This window comes from Notamacropus eugenii, chromosome 5, assembly GCF_028372415.1.
Source record: "Notamacropus eugenii isolate mMacEug1 chromosome 5, mMacEug1.pri_v2, whole genome shotgun sequence".
Lineage (NCBI taxonomy): Eukaryota > Metazoa > Chordata > Mammalia > Diprotodontia > Macropodidae > Notamacropus > Notamacropus eugenii.
Window position 1 is genome coordinate 355643722 of NC_092876.1, and position 20045 is coordinate 355663766.

At 35.6% G+C, this 20045-nt stretch overlaps 1 protein-coding gene across 2 annotated transcripts; it reads right to left on the bottom strand.

Annotated features, from left to right (window-relative positions):
* Positions 1-1410: 1410 nt before the first annotated feature.
* On the bottom strand, positions 1411-13899 carry LOC140506650 (OX-2 membrane glycoprotein-like). 2 transcript variants are annotated; one of them, XM_072614014.1, is made up of 5 exons: positions 13498-13899; positions 9448-10142; positions 7904-8011; positions 3086-3167; positions 1411-2179 (listed from the first exon to the last, which is right to left on the bottom strand). In XM_072614014.1, the coding sequence occupies exons 1-2, from the start codon at positions 13790-13792 to the stop codon at positions 9955-9957; spliced, it is 483 nt and encodes a 160-aa protein (XP_072470115.1). In that variant the 5' UTR covers positions 13793-13899; the 3' UTR covers positions 1411-2179; positions 3086-3167; positions 7904-8011; positions 9448-9954. The 2 variants fall into 2 exon arrangements, 1 of the variants encoding a protein (XP_072470115.1); XR_011968024.1 differs by lacking the exons at positions 7904-8011; positions 13498-13899 and having other exon boundaries at positions 9448-12334.
* Positions 13900-20045: the final 6146 nt, after the last annotated feature.

Genomic DNA, 20045 nt, shown 5'->3' on the forward strand with positions numbered 1-20045 from the left:
GGGTTTTTAATTTACTTTTTTTCTGGTTTTTTTTTTTTTTAGTTGCGTGCCCAATTCATCGATCTGACCTTATTCTATTTTACTGAGGTATGCATTTAGATATAAATTTTCCTGTAAGTACTGCTTTGGCTGCATCCCATAAATTTTGGCATGCTGCTTGCATCATTGTTGTCATTCTACTTCGTGAAATTATTTATTGTTTCTATGATTTCTTCTTTGACCAAGTCATTCTTTAAAAGTAGAATGTTTAGTTTCCACATAATTTTTAATCTGTTTTCACAGCATTTCATTGAATGTAGTTTCTATTCCATTGTCATCTGAAAAGGATACACTTACTATTCCTGCTTTTCTGTATTTAACTGTGAGCATTTTATGTCCTGATACATGGTCAATTTTTTAGTATTCTATTCCCATTTCTATTTTCTATTCCCATTCTATTCCCATTCAATCTTCCACAGAGATCTGTCATATCTAACCTTTCTAAAATTATATTCATTTCCTTAACTTCTTTAATTTTTTGCTTAGATTTTTTTAGTTCTGAGAAGGGAAAGTTGAAGCCCCCTACTCCTATAGTTTTACTGTTTATTTCTTCCTTTGCTTTAAACATTTCCTTGAAGAATCTGGATGCTGTGCCATTTGTTGCATATATGTTTAGTACTGATATTGCTTCACTATCTTTTAGGAAAATATAGTTTGCCTCACTTTTCACTTTAATGTGCTTCATTACAATTTTCTCCATCACTTTCTTAAGTCAACACCATCAACAAAGCAATGAATCAAATTCTGATTGGTATAACATTTCCAGTTTTTAAGGTAAATTGCTCAAACTAAAACCTTAACAGTGGTGTCTCTGAAACTGAAATAAGCTGCGTCCACCACACCCTTGCTGACAGTAATCAATCAATCAATCAATACTACAGCAGTGGAAGTAAAGTCAACATGGAACGACAACAAAATGCTGGTAAAATACAAAATCAATGACAGTAGAGGTGGTGGTGAGAAAACACATCAATTCTTTCTGATAATATTAAATTAACCATCTGTTTGGGAGCATTCTATGAGGAGTTTTATTTGGATTTTTTGGGGGGAAGCATGCTCCAATTTATGGAGCACTTTATTTACATTATTTCCTTTGAGTCTTAAAAAAATTTCATGAAGTAGGTATTACAAATATTAATATCTTTATTTTACAGAAGAAAATACTGAATTTCAGTTAGGTAAAGGGCCTTGGCTATGCTCATATTTAGAAAATATGAGAAGCAGAACTGGAATCCAATCTTCCTTGTCTCCAAATCTAGCAATCAATCTACTATGTCAAATAAATAGTCTACTTCCTCCTAGTTTTGGGGGGAGGGATTGATTCAAATGCGTGGTTTGGTTTGGTTTTTTTTTTGAACACTCACATTTGTCTTTATTTATAAAAACAAAATTTTAATTGTCTTTTTTTACTTCACTAAAGCTTTCCCCTACATCCCTCCCTTTCCACCTCCCAGAGAATCATATAAAACCATATATCATTTAACCATACAGAACTATATACTACATACAAAAAGTATTTTAAGACATAAAAAGGGATAAAATCCTCATTTCTAAAATATATACAGAACTGAGTTAAATTAAGAATAATACAATTATTCTCCAATTGATACATGATTAAGGAATATGAATAGGTAGGTTTCAGATGAACAAATTAAAGCTTTGTACAGTTATATGAAAAAATGTTCTAAATCTGTGCTGATTGTAGAAATAAAAATTAAAATAACTCTGAGGTACCACCTCACACCTATAAGACTGACTAATATGACAAAAAACCAAAATTATAAATGTTGGGGAAGATGTGGAAAAATTGGAACACTAATGCATTGCTGGTGCAATTGTGAACTGATCCAACCATTCTGGAAAGCAATTTAGAACTACACACAAAAAAACACAAATCTGTACATATTTTTTGACCCAACAATATTATTTCTAGTTCTGTATCCCAAAGAGATCATAAAAATGGGGAAAAGGACCCATAAGTACAAAAATATTTATATTAAAAAATACAAAAATGGTGACTGAGAATTGGAAGTTGAAGGGATGCCCAAATTGGGGAATGGCTGAACAAGTTGTGGTGTACAAATGTGATAGAATACTATTGTTCCACAGGAAATGATGAGCAGGCAGACTTCAGAAAAACCTGGAAAGACATACATAAACTGATTTTGAGTGAAGTGAGCAGAACCAGGAATAGTAGCACAAGACTACATGATGATCCACTTTGATAGACTTAGCTCTTTTGAGCACTGCAATGATCTAAGACAATCCCAAAAGACTTGTGATGGACAATGCTATCTACATCCAGACAAAGAACTGTGGAGTCTGAGTGCAGATAGAATCATACTATTTTCTCCTTTTTTCTTTCTCATGGTTTTCCCCTTTAGTTCTGATTCTTCCTTCATAACATGACTAATGTGGAAATATATACATATGCATCTGTGTGTGTGCATGTGTGTATATATCTACATCTGTATGTATATAGATTTGTATAACGATACATGTCCTATTTCAGAGTCCTTGCTGTCGTGGGGACAGAGGTAGAAAAAAATGAAACCAAAATCAGCGGAAAGATGGGATGCAATAGTTTTGCATTTTTTTTAGTTCAAGAAGCTAGGGGGATTAAGAGGAAATGTCTCTCTTGCTGTGGTTAAAGAGAACCAGTACAGGATAGGAGGCATTCTAGCAAGCCAGCAGCAAGCTCCGCCTCAGTGAACCAACTGGAGATCCTGAGCCCCAGGGTGGTGGAACCTGCAAGGGCCAACACCAGGACGCCTTTGCACAACCAGACGGACACTGGTGCGGATGGGAGCCCACTAGCAGCTCAGTCTACCTTTCCTCTATCACTGCCCCAGGAGAGGAAGAAACCTCCAGTAGCCAGAACAACCTTCCCCACACTCATGCTGACACAGCTTCCTTCTGTGATTTCTTATTTTCCATACTTCTTATACATGTTCTTTTTAAGCTTGTTTCATTCTGTTTTTCCATTACTGCTTGAAAGCCTATAGAATTTGTCATGCTTTTTAAAATTTTATTTTTACTTATTTACCATTACTGCCAAATAATTATTCACTTGCTCTTTCTCTTTCTAGTTTTCTTCTTTCCTTCTAAGTTTCAACGTGCATGCCTTTCTGAAATGAAAAGAAAACATAAGGAAATGTTAATGAATGCAGTTGATCACTTATGAGCGATTTAGTTTTCAAAAAAAAGCAATTATTTTAAACTAAAATTTTTAATAATTTCTCAAATTTGCTATTGGTTTGTTTCCTTGCTAAATCTCCTACTCATTTTATATTTTCAAATATTCATTTAATATATAGTGAAATGGCCTAAATATCTCTTTGTATTTAGATTTTTAGTTCTCAAAATGTAAACTTGAGATACAAAATGACTAAGATGCTGCTCCATTTTAATTTTTATTAATTTATTATGAAATGAAAGTTACGTAGCACATTTTATCTTGACTGATTTCATTTGGTGATTTCTTTCCTATGACAGTAATTCATTGATTTACTTCAAGATATAAAGCAATTTCTCCTATTTTTATGTCAAATTCCCTCCCCCTACCCCCATTAAGGAAATGAGTCCAACAAAAAAATAATTTGTTTGTTTTGAAGGAATCACTGAATTATTGAATAAAGATATGTATTATGTAAGGGATGTCAGTGTCAAGCACTGGAGTATAATGAGACAAAGCAGAGCAGAAGGATCTGAATCAGACCTAAACTAGCCCATTGGAGCAGCATAGTAACCTTATGTTTTAACAGCAATGTCTAGGTCAGAGTCCGGGCTGTCAGATTAAACTGGAGGATATTAGCAAGCTTTGAAGTCAAATTAGGCTTGATTTGGTGATTAAAGGCCACGTTTCACTTGGACAGTACACAGAAATTCAAACAGGACAAAAAAATCCTGGAAAAATGGAGCCAGCAGAAAGATGGGGTGCAGCAGTTTGGTTTTTTTTTTTTAGTTCAGGGGATTGAGAGGAAGTGTTTCTCTTGCTGTGGTTAAAGAGAACCAGTAGGCGATAGGAGACATTCTAGCAAGCCAGCAGCAAGCCCCGCCTCAGTGAACCAACTGGAGGTCCTGAGCCCCAGGCTGGTGAAGCCTGCAAGGGCCAGCACCAGGACCCCAGGCGTGCCTTTGCACAGCCAGGGGACTTGACAGACTCCAGTGTGAATGGGAGCCCACTAGCAGCTCAGTCTAACAGTCCTCTAGCACTGCTCCAGGAGGGGGAGATACCTCCAGTAGCCAGACCACCCCTCCCCCACACTTAAGCTGAGAGTTTCAGTGCAACCCCAATGCAGAAAGACCTCACCTGGCCTTGGCACATACCAGCCACTTCCAGCTCAGCACCAAGTAAGTTTGAGCATTATATAGCTTCCAGCTGCCAGAATCTGAAGCCACAGCACAAAAAGCCAGAAACCAGCCTCCTAGCATGGGACAGAGCCCCCTGAGCCCCAGAAGCAGAGACCCACATGAAAAGCCAGGAAAAAGGTGATCACAAGGAGCAAAATGCAACTTACAAAAGCAAAGACCGTAGATTCTTACTATGGGGACAGGAGAGATCAAAATATGAATTCAGAAGAGGACAGCATTGACACTATACCCTTATCTGAAAACTTGAAAAGGAATATTCACTGAGTCTCAGACCTAAAAAGCATTCTTGGAAGGGTTTGTAATGCCAGTGTGATACCCACAGCAGCCACTATAGATAGGCATCAATATTTCCAAGGTAAATATGCAAAATATAAACTCTCTTCCTCAAAGATGAGACCAAAATATTTATTCAGATACCATGCTAACAATGAAGTTTGTATACATTGCCAATAAAGGTAGCACGGCCATCCCCAAGCATTTCCTCTGCTAGGCCTCCACACAAACAAGCTCCCCTAGGCCAAAATTCCCCCCTCTCCCACTCCCCCAAGCTGCTCTGACTCAGCTCTGCCTTGCTCTCTTTTACCTCCACCCTTCCTGTTCCAATCATTCAGCAAGCTCCTCCCACCCTGGCTAGGCCAGAGCTCAAAGCAGCTCACATGGTCCTGTTAAGGGGCAGGGAAAATCTTCAAATTCCCTTAACATTACAGAGCTCAGGAAGGATTTTAAAAGTCAAATTAGAGAGGTAGAAAAAGAAATTGATCAATTCGTTTAAAAATATAATCAATAAAATGGGGAAAAAAATCACTAACTACTCCCTAATCTCACCCTGAATGACACAGTTCACATGTTTTTGCACGTTTTACTACAGAATATCCTATATAAACTTTACCTGTGCCCCTTTCAAATTGTAGGTTCCCTAAGGACTCTTGCTCACTGAAAAGCATAATAGATCTTTACCCTGACCTCAAGAATATTTGAGTCTAAGAATTCATTCCAGGCAACCTGCCCCTGTGCTCTGGTCTTTGTTGGGATCTCATCTTCCCCAGGACCCCACCTTCAGCCCTCATCAAAATGACATCTACTTTCCAATCCCCTATCAGTGCTTGAAATGATCTTAGGGACCATCTAAGAACAACTCTTTTTTTAAATTAAGTTTTATTTTATGTTCAGTTGCAAATCCTCTGTCTCTCTCCCATTCTCCACCCCCACTTATTGAGAGGGAAAGAAAAATAAAACCCATTTCAAAAATAGACAAGCAAAACATATGACCATATTGGCCATGTAATAAGAGGACAAAAAGAACTTTTATTTTAAAGAGGAAGAAATTAAGATCCTCAAATAAAGGAAGGCATTTGCTCAAGCTCACAGAAGCAGACTCATGAACTCTCCTCCTGTCCAGTGCCCCTACTGCTACATTGTCCTCAGGGCCCTGGTTTCTCTATTGAAACACCGAATTCAAACTTCACAGAACAAATCTCCTTAATTAAAGGATTTGGTCAGTAAAACTTGGACTCAGTCAAAGGGCTGCACTCAGGGATCTGGAAGGCCATATGTACCCTAGTGGCAGCAAGTCCCCCACCTCTGGCCTAGCACTTAGTGGTAAAGGAGAAAATTGGGTCTTGAGGGGAACAGAAGATTTAAAGTTTAATAACTGAAATCTACAAATAAGAAGTGACTTCACATCACCGGATCATAGATTTTAGAGCACAGAGTGGGCCATTTAATACAATATCCTCATTTTAGAGGTGAAGAAACCAAGGCCCACAGAGGTTAAGAAACTTGCCCAAGGTCACACTGAGAGGAAGTAGAAAAGGCAGAATTCAAGCCCAGGTCCTTTGACTCCCAAGGCAGTGCTTTTCCTACTAAACTTTGTTGTCTCCCTCTATAGCTCACATGGATAATAAGGTGTAGACAAACACTGTTTGATGTTGAGCCCAGCAATCTTTCCACCTTCTTAGACAGCTGTATAATCTACTTACTTTAAGGTAAGCTTACTCCCACAGGCTCTTTTCTCTGCACCCTTAAGCCCCAGATCCTTCCATTTGATACCCTTTTCCATAGTTTTGCTGACTGCAAGACTTTGGTTCTTTTCTTTCCTTTTATCTAGTTATCTAATTCTTCCCCTCTTTTTCTCTCTCAGGTATTAATTAAAATCTTCTTCTCCTCCCCTTCAATATTTTCCATTTTTCATTTTCTATATTTTTTATTCCTAAAATGGATTTTGCCTTCATTCTTTCCATTACTGCACTTCAATTTCTTTCCATTCTGAAATTTAAAGCAGGCCTGCACAACTTGTGGCTCTTGCACCATGTCCTTGGGCTGCTTGTCAAAAGATTTCCAAAGCCTATAAGAAAAATTTGGAGGTAAACAACCTTAGTAAGCAGAGGAAATTCTTTGGTTTGTCACAAGTAGCTCAAGGGCCTTAAGCTGTCCACCTGCTTGTAAGTTGTGCAGGTATGATTTAGGCAGTGGTAGAAAGCCCACTTGCTCATCCTTTGGTCACTGACTGGCTGAGAGTGAGTGAAAATGGCAATTGTTTCTGTTTTGGCCAGAAAACCTGAGTGTCTTCTTCTCTCAGATTGATATTTTTTCCATCTAGGAGGTAAAAAAGTCATTCTTTGGCTCATTTCTTACCTAGACTTAATTACTGAATGGCCACTGCCTTAGTCAAACTGAGACCTGTTAAAGACCTTAGCTTGAAAACACCAAGGCCTCTCACTGCATCCAAGGCCATCTCCACTCATCTTGATCTATATCTTGTTGCTGGACCCAGATGGCTCCAGAGGATAGAGTGAGGATGGTGACTTTGCACAGCCCTTCCTCACTCAAATCCAGTTCACTTGCATGTCACATCATCACCTCCCTAATGTCACGATGCTCTTCAAGAACGAACGACAAACAGTTACAACAATTGTCTATCCTTATACTTAAGTAAAGGACGGACAGAGTAGTTATGCTGTTTGGTACCACAGAATTCAAGGTGGGGGTGGGAGGGAGTGACCTCAGGGACAAGGCAGGTTGACAGAAGCTAACCCCACAACAAGGACATTGGTGAGTGGATCCAAGAACACCAGCCTGTGGTTCAGGTTGTGTCACCATGCCAGAGCATGGTGACTAGTGGGAGGAAAAGACCCTCAAATGAGCATGCTCAGTAGTCAAGGTTAGCCTATTCTGCAGTTAGCTTATTGAATTGTTTCATGGTTAAATTTCTTGGTGTTTTGGCTTGTGGAGAATTTTATTTAGTTTCCTGAATATAGTTCTTATTTGGGGTAGTTTTATGGGTTCATGGGGACTGGAGCAAATGTCTAGTCTTCCATCATATGACCCAGAAGTCTCATTGAAATAATTTGAAATGAATACATAAAACATAACTCTGCCATCTCCTCAATATCTAATAGCATGCTCCCCCAACAACCTGAGAAGACAGCTTGGCTCTCCATTGTTTCCCACTGTCTCCTTCTTTTCTACAACCCCTCCCCCCACAACTCACCTCCACTCTGCTGGAGATATTTCCAGTACAGTAAGATAAGAATCAGGATGAGCAGGATCATTACAGGCACAAGAATACCCACAAATAAAGCCATTGAAAGGCTATGGCCTGTGGGGAAGCAGGGAGGGATGGAGGGAGAAGAAAATAAACAAGAGATACATGCTCAAAAAAACCTGGAGAAAGATACACATGAATGCATGAATGAATGGCTTTAATTTTATTGGAAACACTTCCTTCCTCACCATGTGTCTGTCTTCTAACTGAATATATTTCTGTGTGTGTATATATATATATAAGGTATATGTATATATGTGTATACATGCATATATATATGCTCACCCATGCACATGCATATATGTACCCATATGGATATATACATAAATACACATATACTTATATTTGAGATCTATTTCTATTTCAAATTTTAAATTTCTTGAGAACAAGATACAATTCAAGAACTCTTGTATGTAAAGATATTTTTCTATGGTCTTACTCTAAAACTATTTGACTGAGAAGACTAAAGGGGACACTCTACACTGCCCAGCTCTAATACTCTGCTTTGAACCTGAATGAAATATGGCAAAATTTTTATCCTTAACCATTTCGAAGTAAGTGAAGCTGAGGGATTTTCTGAGTGATATTCCAGGATGTCAAGGTCACTCACCATGAAAACTAGAAATGAGTCCTACCATGCTTCCATCACTTGCTAGTTATGTGACCTTGGACAAATCACTTATCTCTCCTAGGACTATTTGCTTGTCTGTAAAATGGGGGTGGAGGGACAATCCTTTCCAGTACTATGCATGCCTATGAATAGAGGCTCTATGGGAATCTTGTTCCAAATTTTATAATTTGAAACAAAACAGAAAGCTCTGTATTCATGTAAAGATACAGAATGAACAGAGGATCTTTTGGGGCATTAGTTCTAATTGCCAAAAATCCTGTGTTTTTGCTCTAGGGACTTCCCTGGGATCAAGGAAGAGGAGAATCATGAATAGACCCTGTAAGGGATACAGTCTGAAAGTTTAAAGGGGTCCCTCTGAAACTTAGCTTTTGGTTGACTCCCCCCTGTTCCTTGGAGAAGTCCTTAGCAGTGTTTGGTTTGGAAGAGGATCCTGAGTCTACACCTGGTGCTGTTTTCTGTGGAGAGAGGCTTACATCTCCTTCCAGGGCATGTCATTAGTGATGGGGTCTAGGTACATGGTCTATTTCACCAAATGGGGTGCAAGACAGAGTGAAATAGGTCAAAATAAAAGTCCTCCCAGCATCAGCTCAGGAGAACTAGGGATATGTGTGGGGAGGATGCCATTTGGCTGCTGCATTAGAGATATCTCTTTCTTCCCTCTTAGAATAGCAAATTTCCTTCAAAGCCCACCTCAGGTACCATTCATTGTCTGTGAGAGGCTTTATGATCCACCAGGTCCTAGAACCTCCCCCTTCAAATTACTTTGCATTTAATTTGCATATAATTGATATATACTTGTAGATGTCTATCATATCTCTCCTTGAGAGACTGTTACAAAAAGTAATATGAACTTTCTTACCTTTTTGGAATCAAAGATGGTTCAGTGGACAAAGTGCTGGGCCTGGAGTCAGGAATATCTGAGTTCAAATCCAGCCTCAGACATTTACTAGGTTTGTGACACTGGACAAATTACTTTACCCTCTTTGCCTCAGTTTCCTCATCTGTAAAATGAGCTGAAGAAGGAAATGGCAAAACTTTCCAGTTTCTCAGCCATGAAAACTCCAAATGGGGTCATGAAGACTTGCACAGGACTGACAACACCAGAAGTTCAGTAGTGTCTGGCATAATGCTCACACATGATTAAAGTATCTCGAAAGTGTCTTGTCATGCTCCCTCATCTTCTTACCTATCTCTTTGCTTTTCTGTGAGGGATACAGGCAAAAAGAATGACACTGCCTGGTTATGGGCCACAAAAACATCAGAAAAGGCATCTTTACCTGAGCCATCTTTGGTTGGGACCACACTATATTCCATGATGGTGTCCATGTGCTCCACATTACAGAATATCCTTTTCCCCACATGGTTCTCAGAGTCTGATGTGGAGGATGCTAGTGACTGATGTGGTACCATTTGGATGAGTGATGCTCTCAGTGCTATTCATCACCTCTGGCTCGATCTTCCAAGAGATTACAGGGTGTGGCCGTGTAGTGGCAGAGCAGGTGACATTCAGGTAGCCTTCAGAGAACTGGTAGTTCAGGAAAACTATAGGCTGTACTGAAACAAAAACTAATAATGATCTTTCATCCAAATGGATTCAGCATCTCTGTGCACAGTACTGTAAGGAATTTTTTTTTAAAGTATCAGAAATGGAGAAATAGGTTGATTCCTCAGAAAATAATAATGATGACTTGCATTTATATAGTGTGTCAAAGAATAAAACATGATTTTGCTGGTTATCTCATTTTACCCTCACAGCCTTGTGAGGGAGAAGCTATTATCAAAACTGAAAAGCAGAGAATTAATGATATGAATATTCACTTTAAAATTGAGAATACAATAAATATCTCAATATGAGCACAAAAGGGGAGACAATGAAAAATAGACAAGTTGGAGACACATAATAAAGAAAGAATAAACAAAACTGAAATAAAAAAAAGCTATTTTCTTTAGAGAAAAAAAGACTTACAAACTTGATAAATCTGTAGCAAATCTGACTTTAAAAGAGGAGGGCAGAAAACCAACAAAATCACAAAGGAACAAAGTGAAATCATAATTGGAAGATCAAAACTAATTTTGAGAACCTACAATGTTCATATAAAAGCTAACAAAATGAGAAGAGAAAAGAAAAGATTAATGCCTTCAAACATATAAACGATTCAAATTAACAGAAGATCAAATAGAGCTCTTAGATAATTCAGTCTCAGAAAAGGAAAGTGAACTGGATATAAAGGAAGGAAGCAAAAAATTGTGATTCTGATAAATTTACAGAGGAATTCTATCAAGCCCTTAAAAAATGTGTAATATTGATATTACAAAAATCATGCTCAAAAATTGAAAACAAAACATCAGACTCCTTTTATGATGTAAATATAGTCTTCATACCTAAACTAATGAAAGATAAAGCATGAACAAGTATGGATTATTATTATCAGGGAATCCAAATTTTCCAAAATCAATATATCAAAAAATCAATATAAATAGCATCCATTCAGAAAGACTATTGCAATTCTCTAGGAAACCATGCTTTATAACCAAGGTGAATTTATATCAGGGATTCAAGTATGATTGAACATTAGGGAAATAATCATCTTCATTAATCATATATGCCCACATGATTATGAAAAAGACTTTAACAAAATATAACTTATCTACACTAAAATTCATACAACATATACACATAGAGGCATATTTTTAATATCAGAACAAGGATCCATCTAAAACCAAAAGTAAGCATAATTTACCATGGGTGTACACTAGATGATTTCCAGATAAATGCAGCAAGGAAGCAAAGATGTCCACTCTCCCGGCTATTATTTTATATAGTCCTAGACATGCTAGCAAAAGCAATAAGATAATAAAAAGAAAATACAAGTGTGAAGACATTCAAAGAAGGGTCAAAACTATCCCTATATGCAATGATATATTGTTTTATTTGGAAAACTATAGGCAATCGATAAATATATTAAGAAAATAGCTTCAGCAATTTGTAGGCTGTAAAATAAGCCTTTAAAAAGCAGTATGATTTCTATATAAAAATGACAAATTCAAGAGACAATAACAACATAAAGAGAGATCCCACCACAAATAACTATAACACACAAAAGACGTTTGAGGATCAATCTACAAAATCATACAAAATATTGCAGAGATTAAATTATGAAGTTTTCCTTAATGAAGAAAAGACCCACTTAAAAAACTGAATACATGTTCAATGATCATGACTTTGACATGTAATATAATAAAAATAACAATACTACCAAAGTTTAATTACAGTTTCAGTTTCCTGGTGATACTAATTAAACTACCAAATGGATATTTTAAAGAATTTGATGAAATTCTTTTGGAGTAACAAAATATCTAAAATATTAACAGAAATAATTAAAAAGGTAAAAATGGAGGAGGAGCATTCCAGACTTCACAGTATACCAAAAGCAGCATCCATAAAACCTTTCAGCATTTGTTTAAATAAAGGAGTAGATCAGCATAATAGACTAGACGAGGGAGAACCAGAAACAGTGGAACTCAACAACCTGGTGTTTGATAAATCTCAAAAGAAAAATTGCTTAGGAAAGAGCAATTTTGTGCATAATCTAATACTATAATCCACAATAAGTTAAAAAATGGATTGATAATCATAACACAGAAAAATGAAAGAGAAGCAAATCATAAACTTTTCACAGTTATGGATAGGAAATGTATTTCTAAAAGCAGACTTTGAGAAAAAACATAAAATAGGTCATTTTGACTAAAAGCAATTGAAAAACTTCAGCAGAAAATATATAAATATGCATAAAGACATGCAGATACGCACATATAAAGATACGGATATATGACCTTTGACCATACACACACACAACATACACACATATGTATGTGTGTATCTCTGTATGCATGCTTAGATACATATATATTTATAACAGTGCAGCTAGGTGGTGCAACCACATGAAAAAATACTCCAAATCACTAACAATCAAAGAAGTGGAAATCAAAATAACTTTGACGTTTCACCTCACACCTAGTTAATTGGCAAAGATAACAAAAGAAATACTCAGTGTTGAAGGTGTTATAGGTATGTCCTTGGTGGAGTTGTGAATCAGTACAACCATTTTAGAAAGCAATATGGAATTATGCAAATGAAGTGACTATTCTGTCCATAGTCTTTCACCCTGAGATTCTACTAATGGTCCTATACTTTAAAGAGGGAACTGATAAGAGAAAAGTCCCTATACATGTATATACCAAAATATTCATGGCAGCACTTTTTGTAGTATCAAAGAATTCAAAACAAAGGTAGATTCCTATCAAATAGGGAATGGCTGAACAAATTTTGATGTGAAAATGGAATGGAATGCTCCTACGCTGTAAGAAATGACAAACACATTGAATAAAGTAAAACATGGAAAGACTTATAGGAACAGATACAAAGTAAAGTTACCATAACCAAGAAAACATTATATATAGTGACTATAATAATATAAATGGAAGCAACAGCCATAAAACAACAAAAAGTAAATGCTGCAAAATTACAAAGAACAAATGTGATCCCAAAGAAGAGATATGAGAAGATACCCTCAACTCCTTCTTCTACAGCGGTGATAGGTTAATGTACTTGGAGCAGTGCATTCCCCACTCCCTTCTCCATCCTCTGCCACTACCATTCTTTCAATGTATTGATGAATTTTGCTTACTTTTCACCTTCTTCTTCTTGTTCTTTTTTAAAAAATATTATTTCTTATGACATATGAACCTCTGAGGAATATGGGAGGAAAGCATGCTGGAAGAAATTTTAAAACAACATGTAAAAACAACATAAAACAGAATATTTATTTAAATAAAACAACAAGCAAAGAAAAAAAGAAGAATTCCCCACGATTACTGAAGGTATGCATGAATGTGCACAAAATCTCACCATAAAGTTTGAGGCAGATTTTTCCTGAGACTGTTCTGACACCAAAGATGTTAAAGATGCATAAATAGCATCCCTCATCCTCAACTGCAGTTCTCAAGAAGGTGATGGTCGATTCGTTGAGCCCTGGTTGGGTCATTTCTATTTTATCCTTGTAAGCTGATTGAATAAGTACTCTATGTTGGCTGAAAGTTGCTATATTCTCTGGTCTTCCATTAATGAGTTTCTGCCATGTGATTATCATGATCTTTTGAACAGGCTGCAGAGAACATTTTAATGACACAGGTCTGTCCAGCATCACTGTCTCATTCTCAGTGACCACTTTCCCTGCAGAATCAGAAGAGTTTGTTTTTCTTTTTGGAGTGAAACAAATATCACTTTGATTCACAGTTATTTTTGTGAATCCTCTATAAATTCATGCCTGGAGGGGATCTTCTATTGCTATAGCCCTTTTATATACAAAAATTGCTTCCAGTTAATAATAAATTTTTCTTAACTGAAAGGAATTGAGAAAGAGATAGAAAAATTTAGCCTCTTTCATCTCCTACACCCTCAACTGTGAATTTAAAGTTTGGTAGCAAACAGCACCATAGTAAAAAATGAAACAACAGATAAAATAGAATGGAAACCTTAGGCTAAAAGAATCTTAGGTTCCAAAATCATTTTCACAGTTCATCTAGCCTATTATATGCAATTTAAGATTATGACCGTAAATCTCTTATTCATTTTCTCATGTTTTAGCCACACAAAAGATAATAACATTCACAGTTCTACTTCAATGCAATGCACTCTCCATATATTATGTCATTGGATCCTTTCATAACTTTGTGAGGTAAATTCTATTATTACCTCCATTTGATAGACGAAGAAAATGAGGTTCAGAGAGGTTACTTTCTTAGAATTACAAAGCTAGCAAATGTCTGAGGGAGGATTTGAACTCAGGTCTTCCTCACTTGAGATCCAACATTCTATCCACTAGGTGATACTACTTCTCTGATGAATAATTCATGATCATCATTTTTGCCTCTATCCCTCATGTCCTTGAAAAACACATGTTGCCTTTCAGTCTCCTGTTCTCCAAGAGTAAAAGAAGCTGAATTCATTTCCTCTTTCAATCTCAATGTTGTTTTATTTCTATTCCATTTGGAAAATTTGAAAATTCATTGAGTGTTCCTGCTCTAACAGTCATGTAAATAGGGGAATTATAACAACTAGACTCAAATATTTGAAGGGTTGGCACACAGAAAACAGATTTACCTGTTTTGAGGAGCTCCAGGAAGGACTGATCCCTCCAATTAGGCACAGCAGATCAAAGTTCTTTTGAACAATTTAAAGACAAAAATGTCTAGTTTCTATCAATTAGGGATCCCGAAAGTGCAATGGTCTTTCCTGATGTTAGTGTTCAAGAAGGCAGATGACCATGAGTCAGGGATATTATTTTAAAAAAACAACTGTGTGACAGTTTAGATGAGCTTTAAATTCCTTTCAAGTTTTCTCATTCCCTGTCTCAGAGTAAGGAAGGAAATAAGCATTTATTAAGTATCGACTATGTAGTTTGCACATACTAGGGCATTACAAATAGTATCTCATTTCATCTTATCTGAGAATCTGTCTGTAAAAGCCCACATTCCCATTTTCTGCTTTCCTTTTGTTCTTGGGTAATGTTGTTTTATTTGTACAAAAATATTTAAATTTAATGTAATTGAAATTATCCATACCTTACATGGCTTTCTATTTACTCATAAATTATTGACCTATCTATACATAAGTCTTATAAAAATATGATCCATGTTCTTCAAACATTCCTACAATAACTCTCTTTATATCTAGGTCATATATCCATTTTGACTTACCTTGGCAAATAATGTAAGATGCTGGTTTATGCTCAGTTTCTGCCATACTACTTTGCAATTTTCCAAATAGTTTTCACCAAATAATAAATCCTTATCCCAATGTTGTTGTCTTTATACTTGTCAAATGCAATATTACTGTAGTTAGTTGCTGCTATAAACTTTATGTGTGCTCCGTTCCATTGATCTACCTTTCTATTTCTTTGCTTTACAAAATAGTTTAAGATATGGTTCCACTAAACCAATTTCCTTTACACTTTTAAAACTAGTTCCTTTGATATTATTGATTTTTTGTTACTCCAAATACATTTTATTATTTTTTCTAATTCAGTAAAATAATTTTTTGGTAATCTGGCTGGTATGCCATTGAACATATAAATTAGTTTAGATATAATTGTCATTTTTATTTTATTGGCTCTGCCTACTCATGAACAATGAATATTTTTTCAATTATTTAAATCACTTTATTTGCATAAAAAGATTTTTAAAAATAATTTTGTTTGTACAGTTCCTGGAATTGTTTTGAAAGTTGCAATCCCAGGTATTTTGCCTAGAATTATTTTCAATGGAGTACCGTTTCTTGCTGGGTTTTGTTTGTGATATTTAGAGGAATAATGATGATTTGTGTGGATTTACTTTATATCCCACTACTTTGCTAAAATTGTTGTTGCAACTAAGTTTTTAGTTGAGACAGGGATTTCCCAAGTACATCATCATATTGTCTGCAAAAAGAGATAATTTTGTTATCTCATTCCCTATTCTGATTTCTTCTGTTTCTTTTTCTTTTCTTATTGCTATTTCTAGGATTTCCAATAAAATATTCAATAGTATTGGTGACAGTGGCCATAATTACTTCACCCCAGATCGTACTGGGAAGACTTATACCTTATCCCCATTATTCATAATGCTCACTGATAGTTTGAAATACTTTTTTTTATCCTTTAATTTAAGGAAAAATCCATTTATGCCTACACTTTCAATTGTATTTAATAGAAAGGAGGGTTGTACTGTATCAAAAGCTTTTTCTGCATTTATTGAAATAATCTTGTAGTATTTTTCAAGGTTCATTATTGATATAATTATTATGTTAATAGTTTTCTTTATGTTACCATTCCTCGTATAAATCCCACCTGGTCATAATGTACAATCTTTGTAATATGTTCCTGTAATCTTTTACCTAACATTTTATTTAGGATTTTTGAATCCATATTCAATAAAGAAATTGGTTTATAAATTTTTACTTTGTTTATTCTCTTCCTGGTTTAAGTATCACTATCATATTTATTTCATAAAAGGAGTTTGGTAGGAGTTAGGTAGTTCTTTGCTAATTATTCCAAATAATTTATTTGATATTGGAATTAGTTGATTGTTAAATGTTTGATAGAATTCACTTGTAAATCCATATGATCCTGGTGCTTTTTTTCCCTTAAGAAGTTCATTTATGGTCTCTTCTAATTCTTTTTCTAAAGTAGGTCTGTTTAGATATTCTATTTCCTCTCTTGCTAATCTAGGAAAATTATATTTTCATAAATATTCTTCCATTTCACTTAAATTGTTAAATTTGTTTGCATATAATTGAGCAAAATAGTTCCTTATAATTGCTTTAATTTCATCTTTGTTAGCATTATAATCACCCTTTTCATTTTCCATGCTAATGATTTGCTTTTATTCTCTTTTCTAAAAAATCAAATTAACCATCTGTAAGCTCTTTCACCAAGTGGGCATTTGCTTCCCCCTCCTGCCTCCAGGTGTGAGCAGTCTAAGTACGTTGAAGGCAAACATCCCCCATTCTACAGTGTGTCTTCAGGAGTCTTATTGTACATTTGTTTGTTGTTTTTGTTAAATTGTCATCGCAAATATTGTATAATGCATTGGTACAGAGTTACATGCCTCTGTGAAGGCTGTCCTCTACAAGAGCAAAGGACCAAAATAACAAAAATCCAGATGGGGAGGGGGGGGAGGAAAGGTATTAGTATTGCTTTACATGTAAATTATATAATTCTTGAAAAAAAAACTTTTTGTATCTTCTGCCTTAATACTTTTTCCTTTTTTAAAAATTATCAGCCATATTGAATGGCTCCCCAAATTCCCTCCCTGCCCCCAACATAAACGTGAATGAAGACTTTACAGTTTCCCTTCAAGTTTTATGAGATGGGTGCCAGTACTTGGGGGAGGGGAGGAATTTTACCTGTGTACTGATTTAAGACCAATTCAAATAAAATTGCACATGTTAAAGAAAAAAATCAAATTAATCAAAAGTTAATCTATTTTATTATATTTTTCATAATACCAATTCCTAGCTTTACTTATTAATCCAATAGTTGTATTAACACACAATTTTATTAATCTCATTTTAATTTTTAGGATTTCTGATTTAATTTTTAATTGGGGATTTTTAGCTTGTTTTTTTCTAGTTTTTATAATTGCATACTCAACTCAGTTACACTGATATGAGCACTTAGGGATATAACTTTTCCTCTGATCTCCGCTTTTTCTGTATCCCATAGGTTTTGATATTTTGTCTCACTATTGTCATTCTCTTTAATGAAATTAATGATTGTTTCTATGATTTTTTCTTTAACGCATTCATTCTTTAAGATTAGGTTGTTTACTCTCCAATTGGTTTTAACCTGTTTCTGTGGTTCTTTATTAAATATAATTTTAATGCATTTTAATCTGAAAAAAAGATACTTTTGATGTTTCTGCTTTTCTGCTTTTACCTATGAAAATTTTATGTCCTAATATATGGTCAGCTTTTGTAAAGGTACCATGAAATTCTGAGAAAAAGGTATATTCTTTTCTATTTTCATTCAATTTTCTCTAGTAATCTATCAATATCTAGTGTATCTAAAATTCTATTCACTTCCCTGACTTCTTCTTATTTATCCTTTTGGTTAGACTTATCTAGTTTTGAGATGGGAAGATCAAAGTCCCCCCACTATTAAAGTTCTACTGTCTATCTCTACCTGTGTAATTCACTTAACTTTTCTTTAAACAATTTAGATTCTATAGTATTTGGTACATATAGGTTCAGTATGAAGTTTGCTTCATTATCTATAGTACTTAAATTTAGTACATATGGTAGCTATATTTACCAAAATGTAGTTACTTTATCTCCTTTAATTAAATCCATTATAGCCATAACTTTTTCTGAGATCTTAACTGCTACTGTCTTTTTTTTGCATCAGCTGAATCATAATAAATTCTACTCCACTCCTTCATTTTAACTCTGTATATAGATCTCATTCTATTTCTTGTAAACAGTATAGTGTTGGATTCTGATTTTTAATCCATTCTGCTATCCATTCCCATTTTGTGGGTGAGTTCATCCTATTCATGTTCAATGTTAAAAATTAATATTTGTGAATCTCCCTCTGTTGCACTTTTCCTATCATCCTTCTCAGCCTCTTTTTACCCTATCCCTGTTACCTTATCTTCTCATTTTATTATCCTACTCCTGATTCTACCCATTCCTTGAAGAGTCCTTCCCTTTTCTTTAACCACTACCTTCCTAAATCTTAAACTACACACCCTCAAACACTACAGTTTGTTCAGCCACTCTTTGATTAGTGAGCAGTTTGTTTCCAATTCTTTGCTATAATTAAAACATTTTAATATATTTAAAGTACAAACAAAAGGAAGAAAATGTATGAGTCCCTGGGACACAGAAGAATGAAAATTTTAAACCACAAGTAAGGAATGAAATCAGAGTTCCTGCAAATTCAGTGCATCACCTCTATGACAAGAGGTGGGGAGCATTGATTAAATATATATGTGTGTGTGTGTGTGTGTGCATATGTGTGTATACATATATGTGTGTGCATCTTTTACAATTGTTTTCTTTATAATAGTAAAATTATTGTATAAATTGTTCACCTAGTTGTTCTCACTTCACTCTACATAAAATTATACAAGTCCTATGAAGTTTCTCTTAGTATACTCTTTCCATTATTTCTCATGGCAGAATAATATTTTAATATATTCATACACTATAATTTGTTCATCCAGTCTCCAACTTATGGATGCCCACTTTGTTTCCAGTTCCTTGCCACAAAGAAAAGCTGCTTCAATAAATATTTTATCAGCTACTGTTGGGGGGCAGAACCAAGATGGCAGAGTGAGAGCAACTACTCACCTAAGCTCTTAGACAAACTCCTCTAAAAAGGATACCTCTAAAAAAAAGAATCTGACCAAATTTTGGAGGGGCAGAATCCAACAGGAGACAGACTGTGCCAGATTCACAGCCCAGGACAGACTGGAAGATTGACAGGAAGGTTCCGTTCTGCAGGGGTGGAGGAGTACACAGCACAGCTACATCCCTACTGTGGCAGGACTGAGCAGGAAGCCTTGGGGTGAACTGAAGCAGCCACAGTACCATGAAATCTCAGGCACAACAGCCCAGAATAGGATTCCAGCAGAACCAAGCCAATGAGAGTCATGGAGCCCCAGGTATCTGCAGCAACTGCTCCTGAGACTATAAGCCCACGGATTAAATGTCTGTAAGTAACCTACTTGAACTTCCAGGATCCAAAATGGTGGAGTGATTGACAAATGCTCTCTTCCCCTCCCATTGTTGACTTTGAAAGAGCCATAAAATACTTCCCCAAGAAAATCCTGGATCAGTGGGATCGGCAGAAGGGCAAACAATCTCGTAGCATATGAGGCTAGGAAAATAGATAAGGAGGATTCCCCTCTGCTGTG

Coding starts and splice junctions, on each gene's coding strand:
- LOC140506650 (XM_072614014.1), bottom strand. CDS start 13,792: ATGCTGGACAGACCTGTGTCATTAAAATGTTCTCTGCAGCCTGTTCAA. Junction 10,143..13,497: donor AATCTGCCTCAAACTTTATG/GTGAGATTTTGT, acceptor TTTTTGTTTCAG/TACAGCCTATAGTTTTCCTG.